Source organism: Fundulus heteroclitus, chromosome 21 (genome assembly GCF_011125445.2).
Source record: "Fundulus heteroclitus isolate FHET01 chromosome 21, MU-UCD_Fhet_4.1, whole genome shotgun sequence".
Lineage (NCBI taxonomy): Eukaryota > Metazoa > Chordata > Actinopteri > Cyprinodontiformes > Fundulidae > Fundulus > Fundulus heteroclitus.
In genome coordinates this window covers 35,091,902-35,117,335 of record NC_046381.1, presented here as the reverse complement: position 1 = coordinate 35,117,335, position 25,434 = coordinate 35,091,902, and the positions used below count along the sequence as shown (strand labels likewise).

General features: G+C 41.0%; 1 protein-coding gene across 4 annotated transcripts in view; it reads left to right on the top strand.

The window, feature by feature from the left end:
* The first annotated feature begins 1,278 nt into the window (after window positions 1-1,278).
* Window positions 1,279-25,434, top strand: part of col11a1a (collagen, type XI, alpha 1a) — a 114,973-nt gene continuing 90,817 nt past the window's right edge. For all 4 annotated transcript variants that reach the window (XM_036125466.1, XM_036125464.1, XM_036125465.1 and 1 more), the window contains exons 1-4: window positions 1,279-1,655; window positions 12,094-12,258; window positions 12,394-12,607; window positions 19,037-19,199. In XM_036125466.1, the coding sequence (XP_035981359.1) occupies window positions 1,541-1,655; window positions 12,094-12,258; window positions 12,394-12,607; window positions 19,037-19,199 (657 nt within the window). In that variant the 5' untranslated portion in view covers window positions 1,279-1,540. The remainder of the gene's footprint in view (window positions 1,656-12,093; window positions 12,259-12,393; window positions 12,608-19,036; window positions 19,200-25,434) is intronic.

Here is a 25,434-nt window from a genome sequence, read left to right as displayed (position 1 = left end):
CTCTTGTATTGCACCATTTCTGAAGTTTGGGGTGTACTGACTACAGGGATCTGCGACCATTCCTATCTGCACAATCTCTTTGGATCATCCAGAGTGCTGGGTCTTCCTCTCATGCTCTCTCTTTTCAGCTCCCAGCTTTTCAATTCATGAGTTAGTTGTAGGAACTCAAAGAAGGCACATGGCTTTTGTTGTCGTTTTGTTTCGTTCCTTGTGGTGGTGGGGGTTGCATATCAATATAGAGTTTATGTGGTGATATGCCATATGTTTTAGTTACTTTGGTTCCAGTTTTCTCACAGTCTCCAAAGGAGTTTTATTTAAAACATCCTGAGATACAAGTGTAGATAGCATCTAAAGGGTTCTTATGAACACATGGTGGCCCGAATGTGTCTGTCTGCTGCGGTTCCCCAACAGGAAGCTTTGAATATTCTTTTTTATAACCTCGCCTCTCATCCTCCTTCACTGTGTTTGGTGACAAGATAAATGTGGGTCCTGGTCTAGCCTAGTGGGCCTCTGTTTCATGTCATATTTATACTGCAGGGAAACAGAAAGTATTAGATTACTAATTGTAATTATCTTAAAAAAATGCTTCATTCCATTTTTTAATCCAATGTAAATATTGTGTTTAAACAAAAAAGTCAGTGTGAGATGACTGAGATCATACTGCTGTAAGCAACGAAGACTTTATCTTAAGGCGTTTCATGTATCTGTACCGGGTGAGTGAAAAACTTCTAAGCATCTGCAAATCAAACTTTCAAAGTCAGCCGGTCACTGAGCTGTTGGATTTCATCTTTTAGTGCAATTTAAAAATACTCAATAAATTCCACAGGGAAAATCCTAATAAATAATTATGATTGTAGTAAATCCTGTTTTATTTATATATTTACCTGGAAGATCACTCTGCTGTTATTTTGAATGATATGGATAAGGAGGGATGCATGTGTGAATTTAGGATTTAAATGGTGACTTTTAATGAGATAAATGAATCTTGAACTCGTTCTCAAATAGATTATACAAAGATAACATAGAGCATAAACCAACAAATGCATCTGTGTATATTAATCAGAGCCTTTCCAGCACTTTTAAATGTGTTTGTATTAACTTTGCCAGTTTTGAATGTAGATTTTCCTCCTCTTCCCTCCCAAGCACTCGGAACAGACCATTGGGGGCGCATTACTGAGCTGATGGGTGGACCCTGAGGAGAATTTCCAGCCCCGTGATTTGTTAATCGGAGGTTGGTTGACTTGTCAGTACCCTGTAATCGTTGCACTGGTTTGTGGAGCTTGTCCAACCCTCCCGCCCGGGGACGCACGAAGAGCGCACTTGTGTGCGTTTTTGTTAAAGCCCAAATACCTTCACTCTGAAGGCTGGGCGTTGGGAAAGAGGATCTGGCCCTCTTTGTGGTGGAGAGAAGAGGCTGAAACCCCCCCCTCACATATGGCTCTTCTGTAGGACAGTTTCCATTTTTCATTCGGGATCGTGGAAGGGACGCCTAAAAAAAAAAATAGTCACCTGAAGTTGTATCACTCTGTGGGACCCGAACATGGAGATGCAAAGGTGGTCCACAAGGTGGAAAACGAAAAGTTGTTTTATGGATTCCACTACAACTACACTCATCACTTTAACACTGCTTCTGCAGGCTGCTATTGTCAGAGCAGGTAAGGACAACTAGAAGCAAACGGCGGTGAAGTGTGTTTGGCTGAGAAGTTGCGCCGGCTGGATGGGGTCCGACTTACCTGCGCTGAACAGCGCTGTTTTCCTCTGCCTTGAGCAATCAGAGTTAAGCTAAGTAAAAGACCAAAAGTTTACACTGTAACAACGTTACTAGACCGAAAGCGGAGCGCGCTTCTGCTGGAGACGTCAAGTGCGTTAACGTGAATGCCTCGGTGTCCAAATCGCACATTTGCGCATGAATGGAAGCGTCTTCCCAGGGGATGAAACACTTTGTTCTGCTAAACTGATCCTTAGCCATTGGTAGGAGTTTAGAACGATCAGGGAGCAGAGAAGCTTTCCCAGCTTTTCTTTTTTTTTTTCTGTTTTAAGATTCACTTCAGCTCATAGACACCTCTTTGTTAGAGTGCTGGTCCTCTGGGTGGATGTGGACACGGTTAGCAAGGTGGATTTCCACAAGATCATTTGCTGAACCCTGGACTTAAAAAAAAAAAATTCTAATTTTTTTAACTGAAGCAATCAGTTCCCCTAGCTCTCATAGATATTTGTGATCAGGATGCTCAAGGAGCATGATGGTGGAAAAGAAAGAGAAGTTTAATGGAAATGTGGGTTAATTTGAATCAACTTAGCAATATCTCAATTCCATGTTTTCCTAATATTTGGCTGCGCTGCCGTTATTAAGTTATTTTAAGTCTTCATGCAGTGAGTTGTAGGGATGGGAAATTACAAGTCTGGACTCTCTTTATTGTCGGCATTTAAACATCTCCCCATAATACACTTCAGTGGGTGTGATCCTGCGACCTGAAGAGGGAGACAGGCCCAGCAGGATGGGTGATTAATTGAAGGTTATGATGCAACCTGCAATTTTTGTTGGCCCACATGGCAATCTGTTGGCAGGTGGCATTATGATGACGCTAAACTTCTGGATTGAAGTACAGGGGTTTTGTCTTGTCAGAGGGCTCAATGTGTTCATGTAGACAAACCCTATCTCCATGCTGTCCTGGTCCACACCGAAGCCCAGTCCCTGGTGTCTGCCCTGTCACCCCCCCCCCCCCCCCCTCCAATGGCTGACTTTGCACGTAGATGTTTGGTAAGGCTTCAGGACAAAGCTGGGTTGTGTGATTGGTGGGACTGCTTCCTCTCTAAGTACTGAGCACTTATTTGATGATGGTCCTTGTTGCACTTCCCTATGATTTCAGAGCCTTCAAAGAGCAAGGCCTGCATGTGGAGCGAGCCCAGAGTCCTAATAGCCACTATAGTCACATGGCACAGGATTATTCAGGCCTCACACATTGGACTATAGACACCTCTGAGGTTTTGTTTTAATGCTCGTGAAATATCAGATGCAACTGTCATGACAACAACTCAACAAATTGCAGACAAGGGAGTTTGATGTCAATCTCCATTTACATTGTGTAAAACACAATGGATAACATCTCATCTATTTACTTCCCGCCCTTTCGGTTAACGCGTCCTGCTGGATGATTGCTGGAATGGCCCTGCCAGATCGACAGTCTCATGTTTCCTTTTAACTTTTCAGGTCCTGCCTCTTAATACGAATGTCAAGTATTCTCCTGCAGGCCCTATGTTCTTCTGTCTCAGTCGGCTCCTACAGAGCTCTTTTTTTTTTAGCAGTCAGAGCAGTTTCTGCAGGGCACTCGCTCTGCTCCAGCAGTGTACAGACACGTTTTCTCAGCCCCCGGGGCGTAAGCTCAGATGTGCATTCCAACCGCAAAAGTTAGCATGTTCAGAGTCCTCTTCTTAATATGTTTAACTGGGAAGTTCAGAGCTTTGACTGCAGAAACACGGATGCATTTGCAGTGTTTGTCCCACCAGTCAGAGACAGCCCTTTTCAGAGAAATCAGATTTAAATCTCAAGTCAGAATTTTAAACAGTCTTTTTTGTAAGATTTTTTTATAATTGTGACGACAAAGATTTTCTCTTTCTCCGTACACATGGGCTTATTTTTGCGTGGAAGGCTTCCATTAGGACAAGTTGATGTGAGGAAACCCTAAGTAGGGGAGAGTGGAGAGAAGGAATGCTTTGAAAAACTGGGTAGGTCTGAGTGAAGTTTCCTTGGTATGACACCAGCATAAAGCCGTCTTGTTTTAGCCGGCAGCATGATGGAAGCTGAAGGAAGCAGAGAGAGAGAGAGAGAGAGAGAGAGAGAGAGAGGGAGAGTTGGGAAGAGGGGGATATATGAAGGGAGAAACATTCTGACCGAAGGTGTTATTAGAGTCTCAGGGAGCTTCAGGTGAAAAGGTTCCCCCTGTGTTTTCTAACTGATTTACCTTGCTGTAAAAAGTGTAAAAAGCAACAAAGTTGCCAGTGCGATTTGGTTTCTGTCTGATGTAATGAAGGATGAACTCTTAATTGTTTTTGGCTTCAATCCAGAACAAATGTGTTATGTTATCTCTAAGAATCTCTAAGAAGATAAGGTTTACTGTGAACATGGCACAGGTGTTATCAAATCTCAAGTTTTTCTCCTCCCATTGTTTCACACCTCTGAAGTTTTGCGTACTCTTGGACAGAATCAGTGACCTAATATTTTAATCCTTCCTACCATGTCTAGAGTCTTCCTTTAGCTATGTGGCCTGTTGGCTTATCCTTAAGGGCAAACACAGCAACTCATCAGAAGCAAGCTTTTAAAACCTGCACACACTCATTTGGGCTGCCTTAATGGATTGGCCTGCTTGTGTTGTCTCAACACCTCTGTGTGAGGGTCACAGGCTGGGCAAGCGGCTGCATCTGGATCACATGGAGTTTCAACTGTAAGCAACTGTGCACAAAATCACACGGAGGTCCTCATTTAACTAGTTCCTCCTCGAAGGCTATTTAATTTGTCAATTTAGGCTTTTAAACACACTGAAGGTAATTTAGCCTGGATTTAAATTCTGCTTATACTTGTTCATGTCATCTATTCAAATGGAGATGCGTTAGATGTGGGCCTATGCAGATGAGTGAGATAGTTACTAGCTGAGAGGGATATGCTTAACAGAATAACATGTCTGCCTCTGACATTATGCAGGTTAATGATTGTAAATTGGCTTGCATGGTTCCGCAGAGTGCATGATGTATTGACTAAAGCGGGTCGGTTCTTGCTGCATGCACTGTGGCAGGCAGTTACAAGGTGACCATCTCTCTCTCTCTCTCTCTTTCTCTCTCTCTCTCTCTCTCTCTCCCTCCCTATATGTATGTGTGTCTATATATATATATATATATATATATATAGATAGATAGATAGATAGATAGATAGCGTACTATTGCCGACATTTCTTGTGGCAAATTCCTACAATTCCCACATTTTCTGCCAGTGGGACGTAGCGGCTTAACGGATAGTAGAATGTTTGATTGGCTAGCTAAGTACCTAGAGCCATTTCTTTTCCAGCAGGCTCCCACCACACATCTGTCAGTGCAAACAGGGAGGGACTGTGATGCCGCGCGTCCTTGCGACCGCCGGCTTGGAGCAGCTCAGTGTATCAAGCTTGTTGTCCAATGTAAAACAGTTCACTGTAAAGACTTCTTACCCCCGAGCATTTTATAGTGAGACACCGCGTACGCTGTCGTAAAAATTTAGTTCTGCAGGTATCTGTATGCGCGGAGTCTGCGCAGAATCCGCCTTGAGTATGTGTGGACTCTGCCTTTATAGTCAGGTGCGACTTATATATCAATTTTAAATGGTAATTTATATATTGACCATGCACTAACAAGTGAACATAACCCTCTATAGCTGCAAGAGGGCTCTCTAGGCTTGTGAAAACGATATGCTGCTTTTGTACCCCTTAAAAAAATCATTGAAACATTAACTTATAGACAACAAAGACCACATGTCTGTATGTTGTTTAGCTGTTTCAGTATGCATTGAGGCAGGGGAGCATTACGTGGTGCAGCTCAGAGGGTCCAAACCGTGACAGAACCCTGTTATTGGACTGTCCGTGAAGCTAATGACAGCTAGCGCTAGCTTACAGGTCTGTTGTCCGGGTGGTTTACGTCTTTGCTGATGCACCTGTGTTGCTCTCAAAAATCTGTTGCACTGTGTTAACTTAGCACATATTGCTGCTATGCTCACAGTCTAATTTCAGTGTAATTTTGACAACCTTAAATGCGCTGGTGATAACCTTATCGGTTGGAGTTGCTACACCATTCATCCTGCCAGGTATGTTCCATATTATTCAGCCAGTTGTGGATGCAGCTGTGTAATTGAATAAGTCGGCTTACTAGATTAAATGTCAGTTTTTAGTCTTGGATTGTGGGAAATAAATTTCTAAATGAATGCCCAGTGTGACTTATAGTCCAGTGCGAATTATATATATATTTTTTCCCCTCTTTATGATGCATTTTCTGACTGATGCAACCTATATTCCGCAGCAGCTTATAGTCCGAAAAATACGGTAAATACCAGAAAAAGCCAGAAAATCTCTTGGGTATTTCTGCACGGTTCGTGTTTCAATAGAAACACAAACCGTGCAGAAAGAAGTGAGGAGGACCCCAATTGGGCAAGTCAAATCGAGTAGGGTCAGTGGAAATGGGCCTTATGATGTTTGTTTTTAATTTTTGAAAGGCTCTGTTATACACCTGCAGGATGCATGGCAAATAATTTTTACTTTTTAGCCCACTGATTATTTTTCTCGGGCATCTTCAATGCATCATCGGGCATTTTTTAGTAAATCAGAGACAGACCTTGTCTGGTGCTGTGTCCCAGAGTTCTAGAGAAAGCATGTGACAGGGTACCAAAAGAGGAGCTGTGGTGGTGTATGAGGACGTCCAGTGTTTCTGCTATAGGAATTTTGTCATGGTGGAAAGATTTTTCCATTCAGTCCATCTTCAGTATCACTTTTACTGGTGTATAAAAAGAAACATATTTATAATAGATAAGAAATTACATTTAGGCTGGCGGGGGGGGGGGCATATAAGGCCTGGCAGCCCGCCATGTTCAATACAGTGGATGAAACCCTGCAATAAATATGCCAGTCTCTGTTGAAATCCACCAAGGGAACGATGAAGTAATGATACGTATCTTTAACTTTTTGCACAAAAGCAAAACATCATTGCTTCGACATCTACATGGTTGGATGCTCTCTTCCTGTAGAACGAGCGCTTCCAACGGAGGGCATAAAATTCTGTCGGAATAACTATTTAACTACTCACCAATTTCACAATGTATGTTGAACTGACAGAACAGACCTTGCTGACGGCTTCGCGGCTAAAAGTAGATGCTCAGTACTCCCGACTCTGCGGGAGCCCTGAGTGCTGATATCCTTAGAAATTGGGTGCATTTAAAAAACAGATATTTTTGCCAAAGAATTCAAAAATATGTTGCGAGTCTTAGCACTCGGCTGGAGTGTGTGTTTACCTGATTGTGAACGCATCTGATCGCGAGTCTCCTTGGCTGACTAGATAGCTGAAAGTAGAGGAGTGACCACGTAGAGACACAGATAGCTCAGTACGTGATCTGGTGATATTTAGAAAGGCTAATAAATGTCATGAAATTAACTGAACACCTACAGACATTTAATAATTTACTACCTTCCGTGATCTCCTTTTGGGGGAGGTCTCGTTGGCGGTGCGGAGTGCCCCCCTTTCAATAATGATAGAGGAATTGCTGAAGTCCATAGTAGCAGAGAAGTATTTCAGAGTGGTGTAGGTCATATAGGAGAGCTTTAAGACAGTGTTGAGGTGTGCTGTAGGTGTGACAGAGGAAGTGGGACTGCATCAAGGATAGACTCTGAGACCCTTCTTGTTTGCTGTGGTGATAGACAGGTTGACATATGAGGTTAGACAGGAATCTTCACGAACTATCATATTTGCAGATGCATCTGTCATGACATTGTGAGTTGAGGTGAGAGCAGGGAACAGGTGGAGGAAAGTCTAGAGAGAAAGAGATTTGCCCTAGAAAGGAGGGGAATGAAAGTTAGCCGGCACAAGACTGAATATATGTGTGTGAACAAGAGGTGCCCAAGTTGAGCTGGTAGGTTACAGGGAGGAGAGATAAAGAAGGTGGGGGATTTTAAGTGCTTGGGTCAACAGTCCAGGTAAAAAAAAAAAAAACGTGGCCAAGCAGGTTGGAATGGGTGGAAAGAAATGTCAGGTGTGTTGTGTGATAAAAGTGTGTCAGCAAAAAGGAAAGGAAATGTTCATGAGACTTTGGTGAGACCAATGATAGGGTATGGTTTAGAGACAGTGGCACTGAGGAATAGACAGGAGGCACAGATGAAGATGTTGAGATTCTCTGTGGGAGTGACAAGGATGTATGGGATCAGGAATGAGGAATTTTTCAAAAGATTTTTACAGCACTAGTGGGCTGACAGGAAAGGGGGTACAAGAGAAGGGGAGAGACATGCAAAGGACCACAGGTCGGAGTCGAACCCGGGTCGGCTGCGTCGAGGACTAACCACTGCGTCACCGAAGCATGCCCATATTAGATGTTTTGACGATATTGGCAGAGAGGCCAGACTGAGATAGTTTGAACATGTACAGAGGAAGGATGGAGAGTACTTCAGTAGAAAGATGTTGAAGCTGGAACTGCCAGACAAGAGGCCTTGAGGAAGACCAGAGAGGAGATTTATGGATGCAGTTAATATGAAGGTAGTTGGTGTGAGAGGAGAAGATACAGAAGATGGGGTTAGATAGAGACTCATTGTTAGATGACTGACTGTAGCAACCCCTGGAAGGGAAAAGCCAAAAGAAGAAGAAAACCTATGTTGTCTTCTCTCAGCAGTGGTTTTAGCATTCCTGCTCTGCCATGGATGCCCAGTTTCTTTCTTATTGAACATGAACACTGATTATCTTTTAGGCAAGTGAAACCTGCAGTGCCTTAGGTTTGGTTATGAGTTCTTTTTGACCTCCTGGATACATTGTTAAAAAGCTTTTGGAGTAATTTTAGTAAGCTGGCCAATACTGGGAAGGTTAATCTTTGTTCCACGTCTTCTCCATTTGTAGATAATAGCTGTCACTGTGGTTCCAAGTTTTGGAAATGAGTTTGTAAACCCTCCCAGTCTGAAAGGTATCAGTAGATTTGTTTCTTGTCATGTATTCAATTTATGTTGACTGGTTCCTGATGTGTATCTCTTAGAGATATTTAAGCCAACTTCAGGATTTTAGACATATTTCTTCCAGAGGTGGGGAATCCAATTTCAGAAAGTAAAAAGCCGGTGCAGAGATTAGTTCTAAGCATTTGCATTATCAGCTCCACAACATGAAGAGGGACCAAAATCACCTGGTAATGTAATGTCAATAGGATGAATGAAAACCTGGCTCTGGTTTATTTTAAGAGATTTCTTGATAGTTCTTGCAGATCATATTTATTCCTGGGTTTAGCTCAACAAATTGACCTCAGCTTTTGATGTAATTTAGGTAATTATAGTTATTCTTTGAGTTTACATGGGAAATATACTTTTTAGTTCAGGATGAGGTTGGTTCAGATAGATCTGTTTTCTAAACTAATAAATTATGAAAACTGTATTTTTTCAGGTTGTTTTTCTGATGGTAGAATTAGTTTACCATTCTGAAACATATAAGTGAGACCTATTTCAAAACATAAATAGGCAAATACTTTTTGTTAGTTGTTAGGAAGATAGATGCAATAGCTCCATCCATGTGAGTAACAACTGCTGGAGGAGAAGGGCTGCTAATGCTACTGGGGCACATTGTCATTTTCTTTTAGCTCTTGTGTGTTTTTCTGCTATTTTCTGCTGTTTTCGCACAAAGCTTATTCTTTGGACATGGCCAGACATTTTTACCTCTGGATTCTTTGAACTGGGCTCTGTTCACAGCCCTTAGTTATTAATATGTACATTGAACAATTAAAGAAAATGGGTTCTGAAAATATTTAAATATAATTGTGCATTGGGTTGTACTGGAGTGGATAGTATTAGCTTGTGCTGTTTATCACAAAAGGTTAATGTTATCTTATGTGAACACACTCATTCTCTTGCTTGATCTAAAGTCATTAATACCACCCACGGACACTAACATTATTGTACAGCATCAATTTACCATCCTACCATGTCTAATTTCATTCTATTGAAGACGTTCACTGAACTCTGACCAGGTCATTGTGTAGTTCCAAAACTGGAGTCTTTGAAAAGTTATGAGGCTCCTGTTCTTCATCATATACTGGGTTACAATCTTTAACACAATTGTTGAAGTACCAAATTTTTGTCACAACAACTATTTGAAGTGAGGCTTACAGTTTGGCTGAAATCTTTTTCAGGCGCTAATAGCCCTTGTCACACTAAATCAACACTTGTCCTCGCGCTGTGTTATACGGAGAGGTTATTCTGACAGAAGGAACAATGATGATTCTTCCCAGGGTATCTGTGGGCACTCACACAGGGTTCTTTATGTGAAGTGCATCAGATTGAAGAGCCTTATCAAGGTAAACCTATCCAGGTGTGATAGAACTCCAACTCTGTTGGCACATTGTTCATTATTGTGCTTGGTATGCTCAGGCATTTCCTGTCTGAGGATCCTGTAAAGCCTGGTCCCAGGCAGCATGCCTGATTTGCTTTACTTGTTTACTAGTAAAGGACCAAGATTTTCTATTTTTGACATTTTTGTTGATTTATCCAAACTTTTTGTTGAATGAATTGGAGCTGTCATTGTGTACTGTCCACCAGGTCATATTCTCTCATTTTTCACAAGAGTCAATTGTCCCAAACAGGGATTAGTACAACAGTCAAAGGAAATGGAATGGAGTCTAAACTATTCAGGATTTTTTATCAATACTTATTTCTATAACTGTTCAACAATTTACCAACCAGGTAGTAGTAGTACTGATTTATTCCCAGGTACGAAATGGAGGTAAGGCAATGCATAGGTACAGAATGGTTGCACAATTTTCTTTTACATGTCCTATCTGTCAGTGTAGCATTAATAATTGTTGTCTTAATGCCAAAGAGAGCCCAAGAGATTTTACATTCACAAGTGGAGCATTACTGCTTTCAGCATAGTGCTCTGCTTGATTTAGATATGCATAAAGCTTTATTAGATTTTATCCTTGGACTATTTCATGTTCAATGGACACAAAAACAGTAAAGTAGGAGAGAAAAAAAGAAGAGAAAAAGATGAAACAAAATGCTAAAAGGTTGAAAAGGTGAAGAAATAGATGAGATAAACAGGAGAGAGCAATATAACATCCTCGGAGTCTGTTTCTACACCTGCAAGGAGAGATATAAAAAGAACAGCAAAACAAACTAATAAAGTATTACAGGTGCAAACAACCAATGTCTTGATACCACACATACACAGTATTATTTAATACAAGATGTATGATGTGACAGCTAAAGACAATAATAGGGGTTTTCTGTATAGAGGCGAATCTATAAGTACCTGAATACAAGCACCTGTTAGTGTTTGTGAGAGTGCACTTGTATATGTAAGGTTTATCCATAAGAAAATTGTGCAATAGTGGTTGTGAGGACCCCCCCCCCCCCCCCCCCCCCCCCCCCAGGGTGCCAAGGCAGACACCGGGGAAACCAGAACCTCAGATCCCCAAAAGGACCCCCTGAGCAAAGGTGCCCAAAAAAGACAACACATGGATAGCTGTCATCCCAGGAAAGCGCTGAGAGGAGCTCCAGGAAACCCCCCATCAGCCACAGTGCTGAAGCCCCCGGAAGATACGTTGATGAGCCCGCAGACTACGCCGGCAGCCAGCTACGCTGGAGCAGATCCAGCCATGGGCCCAGAGACATGAGGCCCAGGGCCAATCCCGCCTCCCAGGAGGGTCACAACTGGGCCACAGGGCCCAGGCCCAGCAAAGCAGCCACCAGGAGTGAGTTAGCACACACCCGAGCACCCAGCCCCGGACACCGAGGACCACCAAAGCACCAGCAGGTCAAGGCGCCAGCCAACAGATGGGAGCAGGACGGGGGTTGGTTGAGGCCCGCAGAAATGCTAGCACCAGTTGACCCCCGGAAATGACTGGGGAGCAACATGTCCTCCCAGGAAGCCAGCTCCCCCGCTGACTCCAATAGGCACCCCCATTCTCCAAAAACCTACCCCGCCCCACAGAGCATTGCAGGTAGCCACCAGAGGCCGCCCCAAGGCCCCCAAAGCCCCACCCCAGAGGAGGTGCACAAACTGACAAAGGGAAAACTGACCTGTGGCTGACCAAGACACAAACATATTACCTCCATTCAGAAAACAAAGAAAGAAAGAAAAAACTCTCTATATACCTGCTTTGATGCTAACCAGTATACTAAGAACATCTTCCCTTCACTGTGGTATCAAGATGCAGGTTTGATATGCAGTGAATGTATCTCTGACGTTACCTAAAAAAATGAAAACAACTGTCTTAGTTTTATTGACGCCATCTATAGATTCACGTTGTCAGTGTGGTGGTCATGTTGACAAGCCAAGCCTGCTTCTAAATGTGTTTCCTAATGACGAAGTACGGTGTTCTAACCGATGTTTTATTTTCTACAGCAGAGCCAGTGGATGTCCTAAAAGTGTTAGCATTTCAAAATTACCCTGAAGGAGTGACAAAAACGACAGGATTTTGTGCAAACCGAAGAGCATCAAAGCCAGACTCAGCCTACAGAGTTGCCAATCATATCCAGATCAGTGCCCCCACCACACAGTTATTCCCTGGTAAGATAAATGGTTTTTTTTGTTTTTTACTATGTGTTATAATTATTAAATGTGAATATCTTAAAATGTTACGGTTACCCAGCCATACCCGCTGTCAAGTCTGTTGTCTGTTCCATCCTTCCTTTTTTCATTCAGGTGGTGTTTTTCCTGAGGACTTTTCCATCCTGACCACCGTGCGTCCCAAGTCTGGCCTCCAGTCCTTCTTGTTGTCCATTTACAATGAGCAAGGAGTTCAGCAGCTAGGTGTGGAAGTGGGACGCTCACCTGTTTTCTTGTACGAAGATCAAACCGGCAAGCCAGCCCCCGAGGACTACCCCCTGTTCAGCTCTCTCAACCTCGCCAATGGAAAGTATGTCAGATCTCTTAACTTGTTCTCATTAAATCCTAGTAACACTCTGAAAGATAGGTCTGGACTTGCTGATGAATATTATTCACAGAAAGGTACATAACATGAAGTTGGGCCATGAAGGGTCTGAGATTTTAAGTGAACAACAATGCAAAGACAACATTAATGTTGAAATGCCATTTTTACATCTGGTGCAGTATGGCCACAGCTCCTGATGTTTCACAGATAATCCAAGAGCTTGTTTATTCCTTTAATGTACTACTCATTTGATCATAAATTTGTTTTCATGAAAATATAAACTATATTTTTCTGTAACATGGTAAATCTCTCATGTTTAGGGGTGTAATGATACATCCACCACACAAGAATGAGACGAGACAAGCTTTCTGCAAAGTTTTTGGTAAAACCAAGATTCTGTGCTTACTTTGTTTTTCACCAGATTTGAATAGTGCAAGTATGATCAGTCCAAACATTGGTGGTTTTACTCTTAAAACTAATTCTTAGGTGTTCCCAATGATCAAGAAAGCATCAAGAATTTTTTTCAGATTCCCACTGATTTCTTGATAAAAACAAGAAAACAATCCGGATCTTCCGCCTGTGGCACCACGGGTGCTCATGACTTGAATATCCGTCTCATCAAGGTTCTGTGAACACAGAACCAGACAGAAACAAGACATTGGATTACTGAGCCTCGGCAGGGCTGTTATGGGCAAACTGACCTCATCCATGAACTCACTGCCTCTGTTGTTTTAGAGAAGGGGGAAGGAAGGAGGGGATAGAGGAAACTCTAAATTTCCTTTCTGCCCCTTTGGATTACCTTACCCAAACCAGAAACAGTGCTCCTAACCTTTGAAAGAAAACCTGATTATCTACTCCCAGCTGAGTTGTCACTTAGATCTTTGTAGCTAAAATAAGCTCATGTGCAGGTGTGGGATAAACTGACTCAAAATATTGGATCCTTGGGGAATTACATCATGTAAAAATACAAACAACAATGAGCATAAATTGCAGTTCTTTTTTGTTTGTTTGTTTTTTTAGATCCGAATTTAGAGCCAAACGTGCTAAAATGTGGTATAGTGTTTGGTATATCTTTTAAAAATAGCTATTATTAATACTTCATCAGCTGCCTTTTTTAAATTTGTAAACTTTTTCTAATCTACTGAATATGAAACACCACTCTTTGTGGAGGACTTGAATAATGATTATGTTGGAGGCAGTGCAAGAGTAAATCCTCAGTGGCTCAGGCTGTGTACTGTCTGCAATCCCTGCAGATGCCTTCTTTGCTGTTTAGAGTCTTATTTTCCAAGAAGTAGTTGACACAACAATTTGTTGTTTTTTTTACTTTTATTTATCCATTTTGAATATTAAAAACAAAGAGCATGGGCACAACATTCATGTTACAGTAATGCTATTAAACATAGAAAATAAAATATGCACATAGGTTAATTAATCTATATTATGTTTTCCCATACATCATGGTTTCATTATATACTAATCAACACAAAGTGCGTACACTATTCATTTTCCCAGCATTTGGTACTGACACAGATATAATTCTGATCAAGAGAAAAATACATTACACTTTCTGAGAAATTTGTACAGTAAGTAACAGCAAACAGGCTTAAATCGGAGGCTGATTTATATTTTCTATTTTACATGAGAGGCTACTTTCCTGATCACTTGGAAAATTCAAGAAAACTTTAAAAACACCCCTAAAGGGATGGTTGGTGATTTTCAAGCGAGGTTCTGTTAAACGCATATAAGCAGTCGATATCTTACTTGCTAGAGTTAACTCTTTTTGCTTATTCGTTTACTTTAAATCAAGAATAATTGCTCTCAAATGCTAATGCTAACAGCTAGTCTGAAAGAGGCCCAGACTAAAGCTACAGTCTTAAAAAAACTCTAAACCCCCAAAAAACATCATGCTTATTACCAACGCTATTTTATTAACCTTCTTACTCTTGACACATATGCATTGAATATTTATTATGCAAAAGTTGTGGATTATTTACACAGGGAATTTTAGACTGGTGGTAGTGCGACACCACTAATCTTCCCTGTGTGAAACAGACAGAATGTCAATCTGATATAAATGTAAAGTGGTGTAAGACGTAGAATTAGCTTAGCGATGTAGGCAAGTTCTACTTTATTGATTTTTGTGGTTTTATTAGATTTTTAATGGTGAGTTACTCTTACAGTAATCTCTTTAAATGTTGTATTCTCAGTTAATGTTTCACACAGGAAGATCATCAGTGCTGCACTGCCTCCTGTCTCCATTCCCCGTGCACCAATGTTTCAGCTTTCATAAAATACCGTTAGCATAAAGTAAAACAATATGACATCTTGGCCTTCATGTGAGCAATCTTCATTTGCTCATATGAAGCAATTGCTTCAATTGAAGCAAGCTTCAACCTTCTTGTCCAATGTAACTGGATTTATACTAAAATGACACAGCAAGTAATTTAAGATATTAACTGCTTATTACCTTCTAACAGAACCTCACTTTAGAAATCCTGAACTATCCCGTTAAGTCAGCGTTTGTTTGCCTGCTATATAGGTGACAAGTAATCCTTTGTGCAGCAGTGTTAAGCTTACAGAGTGTTGCACGTTTATTTTTCTCTAAGCTCTCTATTGCCTGCCCTGGAATGTGTCCGTATGGTTTAGCTGTGTTAAACTTACTAAATGAACGCCCTCCTCCTAAGCTACGCTCTTGCTAGGGTCTCATCTTTGACCAAGGAACGGTGTTTTGACTGTGGCTCCAGAAAAGGCCTTCCTGGATCTTGACACACACTTTCCACAATGTTCACCACGTCTGTCATGCTGAGTAACCCAGAAGGAGGATTAAGTTTGGAGTTTAATGAGAGTAATCCTGTGCTAAACAGGGCCAAAGCGTGGGGGCAAGAATGTGGTCCGCTATTGCCTGGTATGCAATAGCTCCTAAATGCAGTGGCAAATGGTGGAAAGGCAACGGAGGTGTCGGACTCACGTGTGACCCCGGTTAACTGTTTGGCTTCATCGATCTACAGAAATAATTCCTGCTTTGGTTCTTGATAACTTTTGAACCACAATGTTTTATAAAAGGTATCTTTCATGGAAAATTGTATTATTTATTCAGTACTTTTTGATATCAGCTCCTGCTGCGAAGTTGGAACCTTGGCCACCAGTCAGAGATCCAGAAGTGGAGTACAATATGGGAGGATTGTCAGTCTCTCACAGAGCCAGCATGAATGCTTTTAGACTAGGAGGTGAAGCCAGAGTGTCTGAAAGCTTCGCACAGAAATGCTCCTGCCAAGACTTAAGAGAGAACAGGGGCTGACCGCTGCACCACTGTGCAGCTTGGAAGGTCAGAAGTTAAATATGCATTCTAAAAGTGTCAATAAATATGTGTTTGTGCAGCTGTATCACTAAGATGAGCTTCTGGAACAGTTGATTAGTCCCACATCAGTTTGAATAAATTAGAATTTTTTATTCGTCAGTAACCTAAATTATGTGAGGGAATATATATATCTGCCTTTATCTTTCCAAAACATTACCTCTAGGCTTTCCAATGCTTTGGGAACACTACTCCAGCTGTCCGACTGCCTTGACTTTACTGGTTCTCATCTTTTTTCTTTACAAACATTTATTTTAGAATTTGCTCATATTCATTAGCAAGTTTTATACCATCATTTATTTTAGTTGTTGTTTCTGTATAATTCAGACTTGCTCCTGTGTTCTCTGATATAATAAAAAACACTCTGTGGTGCTCGTGAACGTTTAACCAACAGCTTACTGATTTAGCTACATGTATTTAGAAGCAGATTGCAGTAAATGAGCAGCATGTCGCTTTAAGCTCAGTAAATCAACATCAGCCAGGGGGAGAGAAGATATCATTTGCCCAGAAGCTACACTAGAGCTCTGGGACTATGAGGTCGTTGCCTCTGTTGCTCTTAGGGTTGTCTGTTGTGGACGAGAACTGCTTTTGGAAGTGAAAATCATCTTCCTTATTCATGTGTACACAATGTGTCTCATTGTTTAAAGATCTAATCCACATTGTTTAGCAAAGGTTTTGTACAATTTTTCCAAAATATCAGACTGTTTTCATTTGAAATCTCCAATGAACTTTCTTCATAACAATTGTCTCAAATCCTCTATTACAACCATGAGCCAGGAGGGTTGTTGGATAAATGCCTTTGATTTAACCAATATGTTCTCCCTTTTGCATTTTCTGCTACATATTTAGTGACAGTCGGACACGATTAGTTTTAAACCTTCACTTGTGAATATTGTTTGCTCAAAAAAATTATTTTGCATATTTCAAGAATGATCACTGAACAAGAAGTGGCCTATAACTAATACACGAAATGTGCAGAACTCTGGTTGTGTTAGTATAATAGACAATAAACTTATTAGAAATGGTGTTATAGTGTAACAGACGACTAGGGCATCATTCATATGGACATAGATACTTATAAACACATGATTTCCTTAAGAAAAGTACTATATTAGAAATATATAGAGGTACTAACGCCAAGCAGGACAGCGTAGTTTTTACAGTAACAGGTATAATAGGACCTAAGGGTATCATGCTTAGTACGGAGAACCCGATAGTCGTGTCTGACATGATGTTGAGTTTTTAAAAGTTTATTGTAGTAAATGGGGGAGTGACAAGTAAAACCAAACAGATGATGACTTTAGCGGCTGATGGTAGAATGAACTGTCAGGGGGTGGTTTAACAGGCTGGAGGTGGATAAACAGGCTGAAGGCAGGAATAGTCAAAAGGGCCTGGAAAAAATCCACGACCAGCAGTAGTCCAAGGCTCCATCCGAATATCCTTAATGATAGCTTCTAGCTCCTGTTCCTTGACCTTTCAAGGGGTCAACACTAAGAACTCTATCGTGGGGCAGAATGGAGCTTCAGACTGCTGTGCCGAATGTGTATAGCCTTTTAATTTTGACGTCATTACGTGACAGAAACGCTCATGGTTGATGCCAGTCAAATCTGGACCTACAGCTTTCCAAAAAATTAACCATAAAGTGAGCTCTCTCTGCTCGCTGGACATGTTTGTTGATTTCTGTGAGGGGGCTGTGCTATGTCACCTCACTCAAAGCATTGTGGGATACTTTAAGGGTTCTTAGCGCTGATAGGGGATGTCGTGGGGTTCCTAGATGTGAGAGGGAGCATACAGGCTCCTTTACCTACCTCCTTCCTTACTGACTACACTATCCGGCCATCCCTTATCATGGCGACTGCTGACTAACTTTTGCTTTGGCTGAGGAGTCCTTACTCTATAATGCTATTTGGACTGAGCCCATGTCATGACCAGAGTCCGAAGCTGATGAGAACCCAGAGAGGGCAGAGTGAGTTTCTGCTGTTATGTGTGTAATTTGCCTGATAGAGACTGAAATATGCCGCTTTCTGACCAGCTATGCCCAGGTGATATAAACCTTTTGGTGTACAACCACTTGACATGATGTTTCTGAGGTCTTTGCAATCATTTCAAGTTTCTTCAATAGCTGGAGGCCTGGTTTGGTCGGGTTTCAAACCTTTTACCAAAGTGGTGATTTAACGGTAATGCAACACTGCAAGCCAGAAACTATAGTTTGCACTATCAACAGCATTGAAGTTCTGTAATTTATAAAATTTGATCTCAGTTTTTTGCAAAGAATGAAGATCGAAGAAACTTGTTTTTCTGTGTTGATAAATGCTGTGTGGAAAAATGCTTGTGTAGGTAAAGATATCTGTGCTAATGTGGTTTAAGCATTAGGGATGCTGCTTAGGCATATCTGTCCAATCTAGGTATATTCTATTTTGTATTTGTATAACTGTTGATTGCTTTTTTCCAAAACATCAGTCCTAACACCAGTGTTCTCTGTCAGACGTTTTATAATTTGTTACTTTGAGGAAATGGTAGCTGGACCATAATTCCAATCATCCAATAATCTTGGTGTAACCACACTCTTTACTTTTAATTATGCAAATGGCTAATGTGGTCCCACAGGGGTTGTATTGGGTACTCTACTGTTTTTTTTTGTTTTTTTTATGCAGCACCTTAAGGTGAGATTGTTTGAGATCATGAGCTTCTAAGGTCATGAGCAGGTTATGAGCAGTCTGCCTTAAGATATTAGGCAGGCAAGTTCAGTTGATCTATTTCAAGTTAAAATTAAAGACCCATTTGTTTATTTGATTCATAAGATTTAAACGCCCAATAATTCTCTGTATCATGCTTCCACCGCATTTTAATTGTTTTAATTCACAATTTAAGTGGGAGTTCCACCCTGGTTAGTTTTTATTATTGTCCCGTAAAGCTCTTTTAAAGTGATTTATAAATGCATTATAGTTATTATTATCATATCATTCATATGTTCTGCCCCATCAGAGAACACCGTGTTTTATGGGGCTGAACTTTACCTTTCGTCTTTAGTAATGTCTGCTTCTCATGACTTTGACCAGGTGGCACCGCGTGGCCATCAGTGTGGAGAAGAAGACAGTCACCATCATTGTAAACTGTAAGAAGAAGATCACTAAGCCTCTGCTCAGGAGTGACCAGGCCTCCATCAGCACCAATGGCATCACAGTGTTCGGCACCAGGATTCTGGATGAGGTGGTTTTCCAGGTAAGGCTTCCACTGGTGGATTGTGTAACTGTGGTTCTAACGGGTTGTTTTGAGATTTAGCAAAATCTACTGAAATGATTTATTCTCTAAATGGCTATCCTATGCTTATTACTAGGGTTGTGACAAGATATCATGCCATCCTGCAATATTTAAACCTTGCAGTATTTCTCAAAACTATTCATACATTTGTTTTGAGAAACCAGCATTAAAGCCTTGGGGTCATGAATAGATGTCGGGACTTCCACCTTCAGGTATTTTTTTGTGGACAGCAGAATTTGTGGTTCCATTGATCCCAGCTAGTGTTCCAGGTCCTGCAGCAGCCAAACAGATCATCACACTACCACCAGATTTTACAGCTTTGTGATGTTCTTTTTCTGAAATGCGTTCTTTTTTACGCCAGATGTTAAAAATTTAAACAAGCCTTAATATTCTTATTGCTTAGCAGTGTTTGGACCTCTACCACGCAGGCCATTCTAGCCCTGTCTCTTTCTTATGGTGGAGGCATACACTCTGACTTTAACTGAGGCATGTGAGGCCAGTAGTTCTTTGGATGTTGTTGTGGGGTCTGTTGTGACCTCTTGGTGACTTTCTTTCTCACTTGTTACATAATTGCTTTGGATCTCGGCATGATGTCTAGCTTTTGAGGATCTTTTGGCGTACTTTGTCAGGCTGGTCCTATTTGAGTGACTTCTCGACTGTGAACAGGTATGGCTGTAATCAGTCCTGGGTGAGGCTAGAGAAGGTGAACTCAGGTGCATTAAACCAGAGTTATATTTTAACAGGGGAGGCGATCCCTTTTTCACACAGGCGGTTTTGCTATTTTTTGTCACTTAATAATAGAAACCTTCATTAAACACTGCATTTTGTGTTTACTTGTGTTGTCTTGGACTAATTTAAAAAAAAAAAAAAAAAGAAATCCGGAAGGGAGTAAACACTTTTTTTCAAACCACCGTAAATCTTCTCAGTCAGTGCGAAACAAAATGTTTATTTAACCACTTCTTTAATAAAATCCAAAAGACTGCGCGAATCTCAATTGGATTTTTTTTATTATTTTTTTTTTCAGAAAAACACAGATTGAGGTCCATGAAAACTTGCTGTGCTGTTATTTTGGGTGACAGGGTAACCTTAAATGGGGTCATGCTTGAAAAGTGCAGTAATTAGGCAGGTCAAACCTGGACAAAATTATTCCACAGGGAGTACAGGCTCATTAAAGCAGTTTGTGATTAGGAAAAAAAAATGGATTCTTAGTTGTCTGAAAGAAATACAGTTCAAATCTTGTCTCTTGGTTATAATCCCGGTAAATGCCTTGTCCTGTGAGCTGGATACATTGTTGCACCCCTTTATTATAGTTTCTAATAATGTGTCCATGTTTGCAGGCAAAAAGTCTAGTCCAAAAAAGTTTTGTATAAATGTTATACTGACCAAACACTGAACCTGCATTTAGAGGAATAAGAATGTGTTAATAAAAAAGACAGAGAACATATAGAGGAACAAATTGATGTTTTATGAGGATCTTGAGACAGAAAGTTATCCCGTTATTGAACGTGAATGGCTCTACCAGGTAATGTTTAAAGGTTACTTATCCTCACAGCAGTGAATTAAGCTTTCAGTTAAATTCCTTGCAAATCCTTGGATTTTAGCATTGGCTACATTTGAGCCATGGTTGTCTAGCTTGTTGTACATTAATCTGTAAAGTTTGTGAATGTGCCGGTACAGCTAGGATTATTTTTGTCACCCGCCTGTCCACAAGAAACAAACCTAAAGGCTGCCGTTGTCTTTCTCACAGGCTTGATATGCAGCCGTTGCTTCCAACTTTTCATTGTCAGAGAAACACAGAAGGGCATAATTTGTTGAAGTTATTCTCTTAAGACACATCTAAGGATGTCTGGACTGTGACAATGATGTACTGATGTAGGGTTAATGGATCAGCTGCATCACCTTACATAAAAAGAAAGTAATTTAACCTTCTTTGGTCAAGAATTTATCTTGATTTTTAGTGTCATAGAGCAAAGGATATAATGCCTCCCAACAGGATGTCAATAAGATGTTGTTTTAAAAAGGTTTGGTGTTGTATTTGTTACTTAATATTCCAAATTTAAACCAAATGTAGCTTCAGATTACTAAGCGTTGATGTGTGATGTCTGTAAATAGTACACATATTGATATTCTTTGGCAGTTTACCTAATTCCATCCCATTGCACTTTCATGGAGCTTCACAAATTATTGTGCCATTAGTTAGTTTGAAATCAGCCAATTATTCCCATGATCGTTTCTGATTGGTCTAATGAGTGGCTCTGATCCAGATTTTTTTTTCCTGTGTTCATTAAATGCATCCAGACTCAAGAACCCCAACCTTTTTCAGTCGGTAAATTCATTACCCAAATGTGCATTTTACTAAATTTAATAAAAATGAGGTACTTGTGTCATATGCACTGATGTATGCATGTGGATACCTCTATTAAAAAACCTGGGGAACATTTGTTTTTCTTTCTTATGTTTTAGTCTTTCAGGAAGAAAATCTGAATTATCTGCCTAAACTTTATTGGCTAGCAAAACCTTGTCCAGTTGATCAAAACTTGTTATTTTTTATAAACTTTATTTTTTGTTAGCTTCATAATGAAACCAGAATTTGTATCCAACTTATATCCGAGGTTTGGTGATGGTAGGGTCAGTGGGAGGGTTGTTGATTGGAAGTCGATGTGTTCTTCTCTGTGGACTCTTGTCTACTTCCTGTTTCTTCTCTACTCTGTGATCCAGAAAAGCCTTTGCTTGCCGGAAAAGAGCATTTGAGAAGGTGTTACACTGAAATATGATGTCGAACCACGCAGCCTATTTCTTTAACAATTTGATAATATATATCAAAACACAAATCTTTAGTGTGAGAGTTGTAAATGGATAAATTTAATCGTCAGGAGCTGGCATGTCTTTTTTTTTTAAAGTTCCAGTGTTTAATCTTTGATCAATTCAGTTGTTTTTTTTTTAATTGCTATGCGTGATTAGATAGCACACATGGGTAATAGTTCTAAATATATTATCGTTATTAAAAGCCAAGGTTTTTTTTTTTTGTGGAATCCAAGCTTCATTTTTTATAAAGGTCTATTCATGCCATACCTGCCCCAGGTTGGAAGCGACCACCAAAGGGACCTTGCTGGGATGAATGGAGGTCTTTCATTTGGCCATCAGGCCTCCCTTATTTCCTCAAATACTCCTCTCGCTGCATACTCTCCCCCGCTTACCTCCTCCTCCCTCTCAACCCTCCCCACCTTAAGGCCTTCCCAGTGTGCCTAATGTATGAGACTGTCTATTCATGCCCAGCGGACACTGCCTGTCTGAATCAGGCTCACACGTATAGACATACCTGAGCCTATTCGCCGCTTTCCCGGGTTGAAAGCAGACATCTGAGCTGAAGGAGCACATTGTGCTGAAGGGCTCGGCACTGTGAAGCCTGAGCCTCCAGCGTTGCCTGGAGACACATCCTAAATAAATGCACATCGATGTGTGTTAGGTGTTGTCTGCTTGGTTCCAATGGTCGTGCTAAAGGAAACTCAGAAAAGTGACACTTGTTTGAAATATTAATGCAAATAGATATTTTTTGACAGTTTCCCCCCATTCTCATTATGCATGTGTGCACATGTTAGACATCAGACTGTGTTCTTTTCACTTCATTTCTGGCCTGTTTTCACTTATTTTGTCCACCTGTACTGTTAACCTTATTTAGGATCTTTTAATGGTAGCCATGGAATGGAGACAGGGTCTTTGTGGTTTCTTGCCTGGTTGTATATTCAGAGGCTCTTGAAAGAAAGCCGTGGCCTTTTTTCGGCTTGCAGTTTTGCACAAGCGAGGGGACACAGCAAGCTCGTGGAGGAAGGTGCCGAAAAAACTGAACTTCAACCACATGCAAATACGCTGAGTGTGAGGTAAAACTAACATTGCACATCACCCCGTCATCATTATGGTAGCATCATGCTGGTCAGAGTTTATGAAAGGATGCAGGGATGTAAAAAGCAGGCCGATCCTGAAAGCAAACGTGTTAAAGGCTGCGGAAAACTTGAGACCGGGCTGGAGGTTCATCAGCCAGCAAGACGACGAATATAAATACAGATTTAGAGCTATGAGGACGAAGTTAGGCCAAAGCATATTCATCCGTGACACTAGTCCAATGAGAGTCCGGAACTAATTAGAATTTTAAATCTGCAGCAAGACTTCCAAATTGCTCTGCCCGTTCCAACTCACCCTGAGCTATTCTGCAAAGAGGGAAAGGCAAACGCTCTGGTCTCGAGTTGTGCAAAAGAAGCAGTCACCTCACAGAAGCGCTTGCAGCTGAAATTCTGGCAACAGGTGGTTCCACAGCACATTGACCCAGGGTTGCTGAACCTAAATGCCCACCACACTTTTCAGATTTTTCTACGTTGACCTTTCAGAAAATCTTGCACCATTGTCCTTCCACGTCGCGATCATGTGCCGCTTGATATTGATCTGTTACCATGAAATCCCAATAAAACACATTGTAAAAAAAAATAAATACCTGGTCAAAATTTCAATAGAAGTTCAAGCATCATATTTATGTCACAAAGGCGCTGCATGGTAGGGACCGCTTTCGCCTTTTCCCCGTTTCTTAGTGTTCGTAGCTTTTTTTTTTTTTTTACTGAGCTTCATTGTTGATGTGAATGCCACATGGGCTTGTCTGATTATGGTTGGCTGTGGTTCCGCAGGATGTGTGCTGCCCTTGGCAAAGGAATGTTAAAGGACCCATGCTGATTGCTGTGTGGTTTTGATTTACCCAGTGATGCCCAGCTCCATGGTTACAACATGCGGGATGGTTTTAGTGGCGACGTACGGAGGGTTCCAGCAGAAATGTTATTTTATGCACCTGCGGGGAAGAAATCCAACATTTTTACAATGCACTGCTGTGACCTTTGACCTTTCCCCTGCATATCTGTACAACGTCGTAACTTGCCGTGTGAAGTAGATCAAAGTGAGTGTGCATTTTTAGAATGGATGTTGTAAAAAAAATGAAATGACTCGCATCCTGCACAGTCCTGTTTCATGGTGAGAAATATTTTGGAGTTCTAGCTTAGCTCCAAGATACCAGGGGCTTCTTATTTCAGCGGCACCACAATAAAAAGATGGACTCACAGTCTCAGTGTAATGAACCCCAGGTGTCTTCCTTCACAAAACATCTTTTATCTTCCCAGCTGCTTGGTTTTAATCCCTCGTCTGGTCTCAGACTACGTCTTGGTGTTTCTTTCATGAGTTTGCATTTTTTTTTCTCCCTCTTGAATCTTTGTGGCTTTGTGAGCTGACTCCTATTAGTTATGCATCATACTTTGTGGTGACCATCTTGGCAAGCGTACCGGTGTCTGATTCATTCATGTCTGTTACTTAATCAACTTGTCAGTCTTATTGTGTTGGAAATAAACTTTTAGTTTTGAAAGTGTGCTTTTAATCACCATGAGCACCTCAGATGCAGCCTTTAAGCCTTTGTAATAACTGTTTTCTGTTTCCGTTTCCATAAATGTAATCATCCGATCACTGACTTGGGTTGAACTCTGTTTCCACACACTGTGTGCGTAGATGTGTATTAATTAGAGCGGACCCGTTTCAGGGTTTAAGCACCCACTGTTGGCCGTTGGGGGACACATGAGGTAATATATGTCAAACTGACTCAGAGCGAGGCTTGATCTTTTCTTTTCCTCTTGAGTTTCCCAAAGAAGCACATGGTCACAGACTGACTCGTTGCTTTACAGGTGGTTCTTTTTTCTCTTCTTCTTAAAAAGTCACTTGGTTTGATAGAGCGCCTTGTCAAAATATTCATAACCTCAACAAATGACAACAGGATTGTAAAATTTAAAGAAAATCAGACATTGTTTTCAAAACAATCAAGATAGTTTAGGGTGCAATTAAAATTAGCCCGCCCTGGTCAATACTTTGTTGAACCTTTTGCTACAATTGCAGCTTCACGTCATTTCGGGTTTCCACATCCAGACAGCAAGCGTTTTCCGTTCCTCTTTAGAAAAGAGCTGAGGCTTAGTCAGGCAAGGTAATTTTTGATTTTGTTCTGTACTTTGACTAGGCCATTCTAGCACATGAACATGCTTTGATCCTGTATGATTAGGGTTGTCGTCCTGCTTGGAGGTAAACCTATATCCCAGTCTCAGGTCTTCTGCAGCCTCTTACAGTTTTTTCTTCCAGGGTCGCCACGTTTTGCTCTGTCAATCCTCCCGTTAAGTCTGAC